Consider the following 16,894-nt stretch of genomic DNA (forward strand, 5'->3'; position numbering starts at 1 on the left):
CTATTGCATCCTGCTGCACCCGATGTGGCCTCCTCTATATTGGGGAGACAGACCGCCTACTTGCGGAACATTTCAGAGAACACCTCTGGGACACCCGGACCAACCAACCCAACCACCCCGTGGCTCAACACTTCAACTTCCCCTCCCACTCCACCAAGGACATGCAGGTCCTTGGACTCCTCCATCGCCAGACCATAGCAACACGACGGTTGGAGGAAGAGCGCCTCCTTCCACCTATCGCATTTCCAATGCCCCTCCCCCAAGTCCCTCCTCCCTACCTTTTATCTTAGCCTGCTGGACAAACTTTCCTCATTCTTGAAGAAGGGCTTATGCCCGAAATGTCGATTCTCCTGTTCCTTGGATCCTGCCTGACCTGCTGCGCTTTTCCAGCAACACATTTTCATCTCTGATCTCCAGCATCTGCAGTCCTCACTTTCTCCTCGAAGATTTTGACCTCATTACAATCACTACATACACTTAATTATGTCCACAGCCACAACCATGTGTGGAAGTTCCAAAGCTTCACAACACTCAAATTAAGAAATTCCTCCTCATCTCTGCCCTAAATGATCAGCTCCTTATTCTGAGATAGGCTTCCATGTTCTGGATTCCTTAGGCAGGAGAAACAACCTTTAAGCATCTAACTTGTCAAACTCGTGCAGAATATTTTATATTTCAAGGAGATTACTTCCCATTCTTCTAAACTCAACAGAGTGTAGACCAATTTACCCAATGTTTTATAATCGGACAACTGCCTCATATACCAGGAACCCATCCAATGAACCTTTCCCCCACTGCATTCAAAACATGCTTATCCTTCCTGAGGTATCGAGATGAGAAATGTATACACCAATCAAGAGTTGGTCTTATAAAATCACTTTAATTTAAAAATTGTGGAACACAAGCTGGTTTTGTCTGAAATTGATATGTCTACTCATTTTCAGTGCCTCAGAGAGGCATGAAGAGGCCTAATTTCCCAAGTTTTTGCGAATTGTAGTGTCTTACTGGCTATCCAGGGACACTCAAGTTATCATGGCTCACGTTTTGAGGGACTTACCTCACATTTAACTGTGCTGACTATTCAGCTATGAAATAAGGATCTGCAGATGCTAGAGGTCTGAAGCAAACAAAAAACAGAAATTCTGGAGAAACTCAGCAGATCTGGCAGCATCTGTGAAGGGAAAGTAGTGTTAGTAGTTAGGGTCCAGTGACCCATCTTCAGAACATTCTGAAGAAGGGCCACTGAACTAAAAAAAAATAAGTCTGCTTTTACTTCACAGATGCTGCAAGAGCTGTTGAGTTTTTCCAGCAATTTCTTGTATTTGTTTGTTTTTGACTATTTAGTTCTTTAACAATTTTAGCTTCTAATACACATTATCATTCCTCATGGACTAAATTTTCACTTTAATTTGTATCCAACTTCCTTTTCAGTTCGCAGGTATCAAAAGCAGCTTGCTATAATTGTCAAGACTATTCTGTGATATGGCAAGGTAAATACAAACTAAAAATTATGAACAGAAGTCATGCCATTCAAGAGGTTTAATATACAATGGCATGCATCACACAACACAGGCGGTCCAAGAACATCAACTGTGATGCTTCTATTTAGTTAAGCAAACAGAAGCATTCTGTCAATATATTGAAAAGTCAAGTGACAAGGCTGAATTAAATCTGAAAATCAATTTGAAAAATATCAATTTTTTTTTCATAATAAAGACTCAATATTCCCTTTTCAAACTAGGAATTTCAATGTTCCTTTGGACATAGAAAAAGAGCACAGTTTTCTTGGAGTACCCAAGAATCACCCAAATATTCAAGGCCTGAATTTAATGGCCAGTGATGGAGGAAATGGCATACAACTTAATGTAAATGTAGATTCTTACAGCAAACATCTCTTGATATGGATTAATAGCATGTTTAAATTACTCAATTAAATTTAGTTTATTGTTTTCTTATCCTTTTTGTATCATGTGCATTTTCAATGTTTTTTTGTTTTGCTGCAAATTTCTACGGATCATTGAGAGCTCTTTTTTGTAGCTCCTCTTCATTGTTATGACAAAGCTGTAAGCCAGACTATGCTTTCTTGCAGATGCCTGTTCATTGTTTATCTGTTATTATCTGGCAGAGAGTTTGATGTTTTGAAAAGGTTAAACCAGATGGTGCACATTTTGCAATACTCCATTCCTGGCGCAGAGTTTTGCAAGATTGGGCAACAGAATTGACAATCAAAATGTAAGAATGCTTGCTGACATGCTATTGCCTACTGAGAGTCCATTTCCATCAGCTTTGTCATACCTGACAAAATTACATCCCAATGAAACAAACATTGTTCTGGTGATTGAAGACCACCAATGCAATATTTTGTTTAGTCAATCAGCTTTTCCATTCTAAGTGGCCTCTGCTATAGCAACTTTTGTGGATTATGTTTTGGTTTTTTTGGCAAAATTCGAAGTGTGCATTCACATGATGCAGATGCAAATGAAATGGTTTGACTTCAACGTTTTCACGAAAATGCCTGAGGAAAACATATTCTTAGACTCAGCAGAAGAACTTATGCATTGAGATGCATGGTAATTTTATATATCCCAAGATGGAAGATGGGAAAAATTTCTGGCTGTAACAGCCTGCTCCTTTTTTGAGGTATTTTAGGTGTTGGAGGTGATTTCCTCGAATTCCAGGAGCAGCAATTACTGTTTTATATGCTGTTTTGGAGCTTTGGAGAAAAACAATCAAAACAATGGCACTTCTAAATGGGAGAGGAATAGACAAAGGCAGCACTAGGTGAGGTCATTGCAGGATAGAGAGAGAGAGAGAGAGAGAGAGAGAAAAACACACACTGCTAACTGACACAGCAGTGAACCCACACAGTTACTGCTTTTGCTGTTGAATCCATGCATCACTGGACATCGGAGTGTATCTGGGAAAATTAACAAACAGTGAAATTCACAACTGATCATGTTTGGGGGAGATCACAGCACAGAGACAGATAAGTGAATAGTTTTAAGTGTGGTCTAGGGGCCTTGCTGTAAGTCTGCATTAGTGACTAGAGTGGCTTCTTTCTTGATTATATGTTATATTGAGGTATGTCTCTAGATTAAACTTAAAAATATAAGCCAGAAGTATTAAGTTAGCCTGGTGCAGTGTTTGTACAGGAATAAGACAGGGCAATTTTCTAGGTCTGCAGATTGGAATAAGCAAAAATGGTCCTTAGGAGAATGATATGCTCTTCTTGTCAGATGTGGACATTTAGGGAGAGTTTACGTGTTACTCAGGATTATTTTTGCAATAAATGCCGTTGGATGCAAATCCTGTCAGATCGAATGGAATGATTGGAGCAACAGTTACAGGCAATGAGGAATTTACAAGAACTAGGTGGTGTGATGGATAGCAGTTATAGGAAGGGAGAAATGTCGCAGATACAGTCACATAGATGGGTTAACTCCAGGAAATGTAAGAGAGGCAAGCAGTTAGTGCAGGAGTCATCTGTGGCTATCCCCAATTCCACTTTAGCATCATTAGGCTTAAAATGTAATAATCTCTGGCGACTGCCATCTTGTAAGTATTAATCTTTTTAAAAACGTGGTCCCAAGCAATACTTCTCACTGAGAGGTTATCATAGTGGGGGCTGATTCTTGTGTACAAGGCAAACAAGAAAAGACAACGTCCATTAAAATAGAAATATCTGCAGGGTATCTTCTTTGAGTTTTGTATGATAAATAAATGAACAGACAGCCTTGGCACCTGCCTTGCAAAAAGAAAGACTGGCTTTCTGCCATAATTACATGATCTGAAGAAAGGCACTTTTGGTACAGAATAAATATATCTCTCACATGCAGAAGCCACACTAATCAACTGCACCACATAGCAGGTACACCACTAAAGTCTGTCAAACACATGAAAGAAGCAATTACAGTACTTGTGTTGTGTTTAGGAATGCCACTTTGCTTCAGATTGGATACACTTGTCTGCTTTTTGGCTGGCAGATTCTGCCATGGAGGATGCTTAGACTTGGGTGACTGCACTGTGATGTTCAGGCGCAGAAGGTGGGTTTTAATATATATATAAAAGAACAGGGGAGAGAGAACAAACAATAACCATGTAATAGAATAATAAAGAGGCTGATGCACAGGCAAGCAATGAGGCATGAACATAAAAATGTCTTCAAAAGAATGCACTTTGCTGAGTTGTACCAAGGCCATTGGCTCCAGGCATTCTCAGCAGTTCAATTAACAGCCCCTACGATATAATGGACTATTGGTAAAAGAGCACTTTGGACAGATATATTAATGGAAATGTGAGTCTCAATGTAGCTGTTCAATTATTGTGAATACTTCAGACACAAGAATGGGAAAAGTAATGAAAAAAAGCACTTAAATGTGCAAATGGATGACCTGTACAGAACAACAGGCGAGCTAGAGCAGATTACAAGGCTGCAATACAATTCAGAAGGTGCAGCCAAAATGATAAACTAGTGACAACGAGGCTCAAGTGATTGATGCAAGTGATCAACCTTGGAATAAGTACAATGGTAATACTTCTTTTTAATATAACTCAAATAGTCCAAGAACTGCATAACAATTCAATGTTATGTGGTTCAACATTACAGCTGCCTGAGCCATGTGACACATCACAGGTACCTGTCAATGTACATATACTTTTCAACATATCTCACATCATGTGGTATGAAATGTTAATGTAATCCAGTACATCCACTCCACCCAGGAATTCCTAAAAATCACCAAAAACACCAAAATAGAGGAAGACGGAGCAATGACCTCAGTCGACGTAACAGCACTGTTCACCTCCATCAACATCGACCTGGCAAAGGAAGCACTTACCACACTTTTAGAAGAGACTATCACACACACACCAACCACCATCAATCACATTACCAACGAAAACTTCATGAAGCTAGTGGACCTGTGCCTCACCACCCATTTCACTTTCAACAACATAGTCTACAAACAAACCAACGGCACACCCATGGGATCTCCACTATCAGGATTCATAGCAGAAGCGGTAATGCAAAGACTAGAACAAACAGCCCTACCAACCATCAAACCAAAAATCTGGGTCCGCTACGTAGATGACACCTTTGTCATCACAAAACGAAACAAGATAGAAGAGACATTTAACATAATCAACAACACATTCACAGGCATAAAGTTCACCAAGGGGGAAGAAATCGACAACAAATTTGCATTCCTGGACGTCACAGTCGAAAGAAAGGACAACGGAGAACTACAAACCTGCGTATACAGAAAACCGACAAACACTGACCAAATACTTAGCTACACCAGCAACCATCCCAACACACACAAACGAAGCTGTATCAGAACACTATTCCAACAAGCCACCACACACTGCAGCACAGATGAATTTCAGAAAACAGAGGAGAACCACGTATACAACATATTCAAAAAGAACGGATACTCAAAAAATACAGTGCGCAGATTCCTCAAGAACAAACCACGACAAGCAGACCAAACACAGCCAGAAACCCTAACCACCTTATCATACACCAAAGAAGTTTCAGAAATGACAGCCAGACTACTAAGACCCCTCGGAATCCTAGTAGCACACAAACTCTCCAACACTCTCAAACAAAAACTAACAAACTTAAAAGACCCAGTACAACCCATGGACAAAATCAACGTCATCTACAAAATTCCATGCAAGGACTGCCACAAACACTACATAGGACAAACTGGAAGAGAGTTAGCCACCAGGATACACGAACACCAGCTAGCCACAAAAAGACACGACCCTCTCTCCCTCATATCCCTACACACGGATGAAAAAAAACACCATTTCGACTGGGACATGTGAGTCCTGGGACAGGCTAAGCAAAGACATGCCAGAGAATTCCTAGAGGCCTGGCACTCCAACCAGAACACCATAAACAAACACATAGATCTAGATGCCATCTATCAACCCCTCAAAAAAATAGAACAGGAAATGACATCACTACAAACCCCAGGAACCCCATCCAGGAGAAAGATATAAATAGAAAGCAGGAGACAACAGCTTCGCTTCACTTGGAGGTCGCCACTGATGATGTTACCTAGCCAGGTAATGAAATGTCTGGACATCAAACCTACAACTCAGCGGGCAAACCTACACCCTACACTGTAATCCAGTAATTAGAGTGAAATGTATGAAATTTATACAATATTAAATGTAAACTTGACTGCTGTGATAAGATTATCACTACAACTGTTTGTGGACAATAGTATTTGGACTCTTTAACTTATTTCCAGATCTCAAAGCGGTTTTTTGTATTTCAGAATGGCTTTAACAGTCATTTTCATTTTTGAAATAAATTCAAATACAGAAAAGTAGATTGTTTTAGACTAAACATTATTTCACTGCAAATTGATCACTTGGTCATAACTTCGTTACTAAATTAGTTCCAGAGATTAGCACACACACTTGAGGATTCCTGAATTTGCATTTGAATCAAATTACTTTCAAAGAAGTAATGAGACACATTCTTTGAATTTGATAAGACTGGAAAATGACATGCTTGGATATGCAGGGTGGAATTTTATTGGGGTTGGAGTAATGTGGGGAATAGCAAGGCTTGTAATAGAATCAGATGGATTGTCCGGTAAGGCAGGTACATTGGGAGCATCTCACTCCACCTTTTATGCTTTTTGTCAAGACGCTGAGTTGAGCTTCCCATTAGGCAATGGTGGATGGGCAATTTAAGAGGATCATTGCTTTTTAAATGCGTCCTTAATGGTCCAACTCATCTCATTAATATTCAGCTTCCTAGCTTACCAAAATAGCTAGACATCGAGAACTCAACATAAAAATCAGAGCAGGTGTTCTGGTGACTTCAGATTGTTGTATTCTCTGAAGGGACTCCATGCTGGACAGCCCATGCTAATATCTTGGGTATGCTCCACTCGCCCCGGCCACATATATGCCATCCAATATGTGCCTGACCCCGATGTCAAGTCTTCGATGCACTTACAGGATGTTTCTGTACTTCAATGTTGCACTTCAGGGTATTCTGGCAATGATCATTGAAATGCTGCAGCAAGGACAGTGTGCTTTCAAGGACACAAACCCAGCTCACAGACTGGACCAGGTTACATCTCTGGCCTCTTTGCTCGCTATCATGGCACCCACTCTTTTGAGGCTACTTTCTCTTGCTGTGCTTTTTTTCATTTTGCCCCCTCAATCAAAGATACCAGCCTTGTCACTTACACACAGACGAAGTCAGGAAGCTTGTCATGGTTGTCAGTAGGTCTCAGGCATATCAATGGAGATAGCCTTTGCTCATGTGGTCCTGGCACAGAAAGGCAATGGCTGCCTCGAATACCAGTCCAGAGGCTTGGATGCAACCAATCAGTCACTAGGATGCTCAGAGTCAGATCCTCTCCACATGAAGTGTGAGGAGCTAAATGACAAGCAGCATTCCACCCATCCAACTGCTTCTGCCCATTTGGGGGCTGTTTTCCTCTAGACATGGGTAATAAGGGAAATGAAAGAGGTTGGCACAGCTATATTTTTGGTGAGGCTGGGGAGGTGACCTGAGTGTGTGAGCAGACAGTGCAAGGTGCTTGTAGGGTTTGAGCTATCGGGGTTTGGTATGTTAGAGTGAGAAAGGGAAGACTTTGATGGCAATGGGGAGCATGGTACAGAATAGGACTTCTTGGGAGGTGGGTACAGCAGCAGAGATATTGCGAGTGCAAGGTATTGCAGAAAAGATGATGGCATTTCCCTTGGCAGATGACCTCCTTCCAACAGTACTGGACACTCCACCAGAAGGCTGAGATTACTTCAATCTGGGTATCGACTTTGGACCAGGTTGACATGGTAAAGGGTCCAGTGACTTCCTCTGCTGGGGTTAGTGGGGGACAAAGAGGAAAACTAACTCTGCGGCAGTCCATCCAGTGGATCTCCAGGTCCTTGCCTGGAAAGCTGGGCACCAGTTTCCCAACATCTGAACTGTGCTGGGCAACTCTGGACTGACAGTCCTTCACAGGTTCCACAAGGTTCACCTGATGAAACCTCCAATGCCGACGGACTCTACTATGCCATAGGCTCCCTCCACCTCAACTGAAGAACCAGGGACAACACTGACAAGTAACAGGAGGCAGAGAAAGTCAAAAACCTATTGAGTGGCATTGCTCACTGTACAATTTATCATATTTGGATAAATTTGATTTGTTTTCAATATCTGTTTGCTTGACCTTCTGTCTAGCCCTGACTGTAACTGTGCAAACATGATGTCTAAATTTATGCCCATCCACAATGTACTATGGATTGATGCCTTTTTTGAGATCATGCATGTTGAAGCAAGAAGAACAAATTGTATCCAAGGCTGTGGGTTACACTGGCACCATTGCTTTCATATCTCAGTCAAACATTTGTATTTTCACCCTGGTCTTTGCTTACAAAGGCGTTGACACTGAATGAACTGGTCAACAATGCCTGGGGCAGGGATGTGTACAGCACACAGAGAGCCAACGCATTGGGATCGCCAGGGATTGGGGAGCCTACAGGTCTGTGTCCAGTACAGTGCATGGGCATCTGTGTGTCACGTCCTTGCCCTTTAAAGAGCTCACATCGTTGCACCCTCCAGCCCCTCCTCATTACAGCTCGGGACACTTAACACATCCCCACTGTAAGGCGTTGCAACCATTTCCTTTCACATTGGTTCAGTTTTCAGCTAAATGGAAAGTGACAGCGAATACCCTCTGGGCAGTGGATTGCAGCCTCTACCTCTATGCATCAGTGAAGCCCATTCTGATGCCCTTCCTGATAACCTTGCCTACAAAGCCCAGAAGCTTTACAGTTCCCCCACACAACCCATTGACATTAGCCTGCAACTGGCCACCTTTATCACCCCCTGCTCTTCGTACACGAGAGGTAACCTTGCAAGGTGTAGTCATACATCTTCTCCTCTTGATACCAGGTTAATCCAGATCCCAGACCTCCCACCTTCCTGGGTGATCAAGTTACGTCCATGCTTTATCATACTCCCACCATTCAAATACTCCCACCTGTCACAATTGATGTTCCTTTTTCCACTCAGCCTGCATTCCCCATTCCCCTGAAATAGGTTCCTGACACTTCTTCTGGTGGTAGCAACTCTTGTTCCCACCCCAAGCCCCCATCATGACATACTTCCTCTACTCCAGAGGTACAGATTTCTTTACTGACAATACCCAAATGGTGCACCTAACCATGGCCAATCTTCAGGACTGGTACCAGAGGCTGGCCTTGCCTCACTGTGCTGGAACCCCCAATCCTCCGGACTGGTACCAGAGGCTGGTCTTGCCTCACTGTGCTGGAATGCCCAGTCCTCTAGACGGTACCAGAGGCTGGTCTTGCCTCACTGTGCTAGAACCCCCAGTCCTCTGGACTGGTACCAGAGGCTGGTCTTGCCTCACTGTGCTGGAACCACCTGACTGACTACAGTGAGGATGTCTCCTCTAAGACTTTTTGACATGGCTGCCTTCAGGCTATACATACAGTATGTTTGCCACGGATGCTGTAGGCATATGGTGCTGGTGTGAGAGTGATATAGCACACTGCCATGCAGCGAGATGCAGGCCCACTTGACTGAGGATGGTGGAGCAGCAAGACAAGTTGTCTGGCTGTGTGACCGCACTAATAGGAATGGCAGTGCAGGGATGGTGTGAGCGTGCAGGCAGGTTCTAGGTGAATGAGCACTAAGAGATGAGTGGGTAACCCTGAGATGCAGCCTAGTCCAACCTGTAAGCAGGTCACTGTCCTGCTCACAAAGAGTTCCTGTTGCAGCCTTTCATTGTTAGTCGCTGCTATGCCCTGAAAGGTGGATCTCAACTACTTAAATGTCCTGCAAGTGAATATAAGTGATAACCATACTGGCCATAAACAGGTCCAGGCACCGACCATGGAGTGGGTTGTTATGGCTGACTGCCTGCCCCTCTTCAGTGGGTATGTCAGAGTCCGGGTGTCCCTCGAGAAGGAGCACACGGTATCCACCAACACCCTTGAGCTGTTCAGAGACAGGTGAGCCCCACAGGGAGTGGAGTGCATGATTTCCCCCTCCAATTCTATTTTGATTTAATCCCTGCCCTCTCCTTCACTGTTTGATCACGCAGCATTGCTCTTTGATGAGAAGGGCACTGCTTATCATTGGCCACTTGGGTGTTTCCTTTCTTTCTGGTGGTGGAAATTGAATAAAGATTTGTATGCTTTGTGTCTTTCACTGTGTATCACACCCGCACACACATGACATGAGTGCTGGGAAAGAAAAAACAGGAGATTAGAATCTCCTCGGTTGAGTCTCCTGGGCCTGGCCAAACTGGCCATAAACAAAAAAGGAGAGATCAGAAATATATACATATGTGTGTGTGTGTGTGATAATATGGGGAGCTGAGGGTTTTGCAACTATTTGATACCATAGTCTCGAGATAAGGGATACATATGGCTGGTGGCCATGTTATGAGATGCTATTATGTGGTGACCATCATAAAAGCTCTCACCAGGTACTCACTGTACTGACTTCTATTTCGAGAAGTCTTGATGCTTAGTTTGCTTGTGGTGGGTGGTTGGATAGGAAGCTGCATATTAATGAGGTGAGCTATGGCATTATAAAGTCTTTAACAAGCAATAATCCTCCTTAATTGGCAACTTGCTGCCTCGTGAGAATCTCACTTTGGACGCCTAGAGCTGAAATAAAAGTTGCAGTGAGTTGCTCCCAATGTCCAGATTGGCGGCTCCTCACATTTCTCATCATTGTCCATATTTTCCAGACCACATTTTGGCTAGCTCACTTTTAGATTGATACTGAACAAAATCAGAGAATAGTTTACAATACAGGTGGAGGCAACTTGAAGTCCACACCGGCTCTCTGTAAGAGGAACTTTATTAGCCCCACTCCCCTGCTCTTTTCCTGCAACCCTACACCTACAGTTATATCCATTCAAAGGTATAATGAGGAGGAATCCATCAGTGATACTTTACAGATTACACATCAACTTCCAAAGTACACTCAGCACTATGGGCCACTTAACTCTTGGCTTATGGGCCATTGCTCACTTCCTCAATGTCACTGGAGAATGCTGTGTAGGAAGTAACTGGCGCAAATCAAGGCAAGTCTGGCTTGTTTCTAGGCCATTTCTAGCACCAATGTGAATTAAGGAAAAATATTGTGCAAAAGACTGATCAAGTGAATGCCAATAGTTTTGCCTTCTCGCCCACAATCCAGCAGAGGTTACTGGGTAACAAGCAGGAGGAGGAGTCATGACAGCTTTTGTCCCTCCCTAAAACAGAAATGCTAGAACTATGGAAACTTGAACAAGCAAGCTGCTGTCTGACTAAGATCAGTCTACTCAGAACAAATCCTCCAAGCAACAAATCTTTAAAACCTGGATTCAACATCTTGCTACCATGCTATGTAATGTAGTTATAGACCCCAGTTGTGTGTTCTCAACAACATCACTACCATCAGTAAAATTTGGTTTTGCATCACAACCAGGTATTTCACATCTTCATAACAACAGCCTGGCTGATTGTTCTCTCAATAGCCAAGAGATCTTTAGAATAATGGAAGCACACTTATGTGACCTGGCTGAGGTCCAGGCTAATTTGTCACCCCAAAAAATGTGACAAAATCACCATCACCTGCCAATGCCCTTTCAAGGTATATAGCACTTCAAGTCACAAATCCTGAAATTCGCCAATACCAATCTAACACCACTATGGAAATGCTATCGCCATAAACCTGCCGCAGTATGAAGACAAAGCCCATTAACACCTTCTCAAGCATACAGGGAAGGGAAAAATAAATCTGAGCTGGTCAGCATCTAATACATCCTCGGAATAAAACTTTAAGAAATGCATTTACAAAACTCTCAAGCATTTCTATTTATATTATAGTCCCAGACTTTGGCAGATTAAGCATTACTATCATAAAGACCTGGGTTCAAGTCCCACCTACTCCAGTGATATGTCAGAATGTCTCCAAACAAGTTGATTATAAATCAACTAAAGCATTGAAATTATCTATAGTCTGCTCAGTCCATGATGGCCATGCCAGTGATTTAAATGCTCTTTCCTTGCATTCAGGTAGCACATTTCAGATCCTAACAACTCACTGCTAATAAAAAAAGTCCTCATCTTTCAGATCACCTTGCCAGTTAGCTTATCTCTGGTTACAGACTCTCAGGCTAACAGAAATAATTTTTCCTATCTAATCTTATCAAAACCATTCAATTTTCAGCTCCTTCACCTAATCTTGTTCCTCATCCATGATACTATTACAGTAAAGCTTCTCTGTACTGTCAAGTCCTTGATATCTTTGGTATCCAAAACTGACCAGTGGAGGGCTAACTGAGAATGGGATTTATACAGGTTTAGCATAGTTTTCTTGCTTTTATAGTTTATGTAAAGTATAGGATCTCATGTGCCATTTTTACAGCTTCCCAAATTTATTCAGCTATCAACAAACATTTACCTCCTCACCCTTCTGCCCCTGAAACCTGTCTAAAAATGTTCCCTTTAATTAAGATTAACTATTATTTACTACCCAGCAGAATGTATCCTCTTTTGAGAAACATTTTTGAATTGTATATTGGTGTTCCTGTGCACTTGTATTTTAATAAAAACAGGAAGATAATAAAAAAATTTTGAAGATTTTCAAAAGTTTTCTGTGGCTGTATTAAGCTTAATGTGAAAATTCCTTGGTAGAATATTTTAACTTCAACAATTCAAATAAAACATGGCAATGAGGGAGCTAAAGGAACATTACACAACCCTGACAAGAAATAATTTATGAAAAGAAATTAGACATATGAGATTAATCTCAGCAACGTATTGGTGTGAGAGTTAACACATTATTATGTTGGAATCTCTTATTTGTGTTGATAATTGTCAACATATAATTTGAAAACATTTTCAGTTTTTCACCAATTAGTACATCCAAGTAATTTTTTTACTCTACATTATTCAACAATACACTTTTCATTGTGTTTTCACATTTACTATTTTTAGCTCCAATGTGTTTCACCTTACATTTCTCATGAGATGACGTTAATATGCCTAGTTGTTAAATCTCTGTAGATCTTGTTCAATTATACATCTCCCTGTTTATCCTATTTACCAATAATGCCATAGTTACACTCTAGCTTCAATAATCTTTATGTTATTATTAAGACAGACTAAATAATTTCACAAAAGCTTGGCAAATTTGGTGTTCATGATTATTCAATTTATATTCATAAATGTGTCAACAACATACATCACCATTTTAATATGAAATTTACAATTCTGTCTCAATCTAAAAACTTTAATTTTAGTACAAGCCTTATACGAAGGAACTTATTAATTGTGATCTGCAATTAAATTTGTTACCATATGTGCCAATTCAGTTATATAAAGGATTCCATTTTGTTTCCCCCAGTTGTGACCCCAATTTTTCAAAATTTTTGATCTGGCATTATTTATTTTCTTGGATAAAGATGCCAATCATTATGAGATTACAAAAAGGTGTCAATTTAACGTTAGTATCCTAATGTTGATCTTTGTTTAAAAACTAATTTCAACTGGTTAGATTTCCCAGTTCTATGAAGAAATGAGGAAGGGAAAAAGGGGACGTCAGAGGTAGGTTCTTTATGCAGAGAGTTGTGAATGCATGGAATGTGTTGCCAGCTGTGGTGGTGGAAGTGAAGTCATTGGGGAATTTAAGCGACTGCTGGACACGCACATGGATAGCAGTGAGTTGAGGGATGCATAGGTTAAGTTACTATATTTTACATTTGGATTAAATCTCAGCACAACACCGTGGGCCAAAGGGCCTGTTCTATGCTGTACTTTTCTATGTTTTTTTAGATTACTTACAGTGTGAAAACAGGCCCTTCAGCCCAACAAGTCCACACCGACCCGCCGAAGCGCAACCAACCCAGACCCATTACCCTACACTTCACCCCTTCACCTAACACTACGGGCAATTTAGCCAGGCCAATTCACCTAACCGGCACATTTTTGGATTGTGGGAGGAAACTGGAGCACCCGGAGGAAACCCACGCAGACACGGGGAGAATGTGCAAATTCCACACAGTCAGTCGCCTGAGGCGGGAATTGAACCCGGGTCTCTGGTGCTGTGAGGCAACAGTGCTAACAGCTGTGCCACCGTGCCGCCCATTTTCTATATTGTCCCATTAGATCCTCTTTATCTTTATTCCAACAAGTGCTCATCAAGATATCCTGGCACTTTAACAGCAATTCAGATGGATATCAATCCTTAGTTGGAAGATGGATCCATCACTTTCGTCTCTTCCTCAAGCTGTACATTACCATCAGCTGATTTTCTCTTCTCCAGTAGGAGTAAAATTAACATTCTTGAAGTTTCTTTTGTCAGGAGGAAGTAGATTGCCACTAACTAATGCTTTAGTCCAGGTTTATTCTGCAATGTAGCAACCCATAACTCAGCTTAATTTCTCTTGCTTAATTGTTTTTGATAATATTGGATATAACTAAAATAGACTGGCTACCATACAACTGTGTCTCAGTTTCTCTGAAACACAGCTTTCTCGCTCATTTATCAATATGTTCCTTGAAAGCGCTTATTCTCTTTTGAGATAGAAACAGAGAGATATACAGCAAAAAAAAAACCCTTCGGTCCAACCTATCCATGCTGACCGGATATCAGAGACAAATTTAGTCCCATGTGTCAGCATATTCCTCTAAACCCTTCCTTTTCAAATACCCATCCAGTTGCCTTTTAACTATCCAAGGAGATAGTGAGGAAAGAGATCAGTCTGAGACTGGTACAGTTGAGAAAAGGAGTAAGTCGAACAATCAGGGCAGGCAGGAACAAAGCAGCGAACAAATTAGGACTGATAAATTAAACTGCATTTCATTGAATGCAAGAGCCCTAACAGGTAAGGCAGATGAACTCAGAGCAAGGTCGGGAACACGAGGCTGGGTTATCAGATAATTACACTCATTCATTTACCACGTAATTACTTTCCTTAAAGCAAATCCTAATAAATACTTTACTTTTTGAAATACAATTGTTTCCTTGAAAACTTCAAAGTTAATCCCTTCCTTTCCAACTTTTAAGTCCCAATGCCTTGATCCCCTCCTGTGAGTGCAATAGTCTTTGTCCCATTACACGTGGACTTTCACTCTCATTAAATTCCATCAAAATCGGTGTGAAAGAATGATTACTAAAAGAAAGAAAGACTTGTTTCTATAATAAACTTTTCAAGATCATCAGCCTTTTCAAAATACTTTACAACCAATAAGTACTTTTTTGACATGCAATCATTATTGCAAAATAGCAGCTAATTCAAGCTCAGCAAACCCAAATAGAATAAAATTCATAGAATCCCTACAGTGTGGAAACAGGCCCTTCGGCTCAACAAGGCCACACCGACCTTCCGAAGAGTCACCCACCCAGATGCATTCCTCTATTCTATTATCCCATATTTACCTTTCACTAATGCACCTAATCTACACATCCCTGAAAACTATGTGGCAATTTAGCATGGCCAATTCACCTATTTTGCACATCTTTGAACTGTGGTTAGAAACCACACACATATGGGGAGAATGTGCAAACTCCACACAGACAATCGCCCAAGGCTGGAACTGAACTCGGATCCCTGCACTGTGAGGCACCAGTGCTAACCACTGAGCCACCGTACTACCCCAAATGTACAGAAATGTGGATAATAAGCAGAAAATTGGTCTTTTTTAATCATGATAGATTGATCAATAAGTGGTGTCCAAGATACTGGTCACGATTCCCTTGTTTTTCTGCAAATGCTAGGAGATCTTTATCATCTTCAAAGTTTGTGAGAAGATTTGTAGCTCGGGTGCTCGTTGTTGTGGTTCTGTTCGCTGAGCTGGGAATTTGTGTTGCAGACGTTTCGTCCCCTGTTTAGGTGACATCCTCAGTGCTTGGGAGCCTCCTGTGAAGCACTTCTGTGATCTTTCCTCCGGCATTTAAAGTGGTTTGAATCTGCCGCTTCCGGCACTCATCCACAGATTCAATCAACAAGCACATCGACCTGGACCCAATATACCGACCACTGCAGCGGACAGCTGGAACTGACAACCGGAAGCGGCAGATTCAAACCTCTACAAATGCTGGAGGAAAGATCACAGAAGCACTTCACAGGAGGCTCCCAAGCACTGAGGATGTCACCTAGACAGGGGACGAAACGTCTGCAACACAAATTCCCAGCTCGGCGAACAGAACCACAACATCTTTATCATCTGTCCTAGTATATAGCTGGACCTCTGCTTAATGGCCATCTGAAAGAAATGTCACATCTGACAGTGCAGTACTCCCTCAGCACTGCATTCGACTGTCAGCCACGATTGTTTTCGTGTAGAGATTATGCTGTCTCAAGCCTTTCCCAGAAAACAGCAAATTGTCTTCAAGTTATTAAACACGATGTGAGGAATGTTCAATGAAGAACTGTACTTTGCATTTTCTATTTTATTTGAAAGCAAGTAAAATAAATAACCATAACCCTCCTCCAGTTGAGGATAGTATCTGACAGACAGTTATTGTCGAGCAATGACTTATTTTAAAGAGGTGTAACCATCAACCAGTGCATCTATCCAATTACCTGGTTCTTTTCCACTGGCTGCTTGAAATGACAAAAGAGTGTAGAAAGAAGAGAAAATAAATTAGCCAATGATTGGAAAAAAAATAAATCCACAGAAACTATTTATTTAACAAGGCTCCACAAGGGACTAGAAAAAAACAGCTTTAGTGAAAGGTCCCATGAGGCAGATTAATGCAATGAACTGAAGGAGATTCTGAAGCTCACCAAATGAGATTTTAATGAAGCAATATGCATTTGCAGAAGCATGGTTTAGTTCAATGGGAAACAATACTCGTGACAAAGTGTTCAGTTAATTATCTCAATTGGCT

The 16,894-nt window shown here is 41.5% G+C and overlaps 1 protein-coding gene across 13 annotated transcripts in view; it reads right to left on the reverse strand.

The window, feature by feature from the left end:
* The window catches only part of cadps2 (Ca++-dependent secretion activator 2), a 718,900-nt gene that overhangs the window by 157,058 nt on the left and 544,948 nt on the right, over nucleotides 1-16,894 (reverse strand). For 7 of the 13 annotated variants that reach the window (XM_087997417.1, XM_087997409.1, XM_087997418.1 and 4 more), the window contains exon 17: nucleotides 16,587-16,607. The exons of 5 other annotated variants lie outside the window; for them this stretch is intronic. In XM_087997417.1, coding sequence (XP_087853543.1) covers nucleotides 16,587-16,607 — 21 coding nt within the window. The remainder of the gene's footprint in view (nucleotides 1-16,586; nucleotides 16,608-16,894) is intronic. One more of the 13 variants, XM_087997410.1, reaches the window with a different exon arrangement.

Source organism: Chiloscyllium plagiosum, unplaced genomic scaffold (genome assembly GCF_037043375.1).
Source record: "Chiloscyllium plagiosum isolate Xiang-an unplaced genomic scaffold, Cpla_swu_hap1 HiC_scaffold_19, whole genome shotgun sequence".
Lineage (NCBI taxonomy): Eukaryota > Metazoa > Chordata > Chondrichthyes > Orectolobiformes > Hemiscylliidae > Chiloscyllium > Chiloscyllium plagiosum.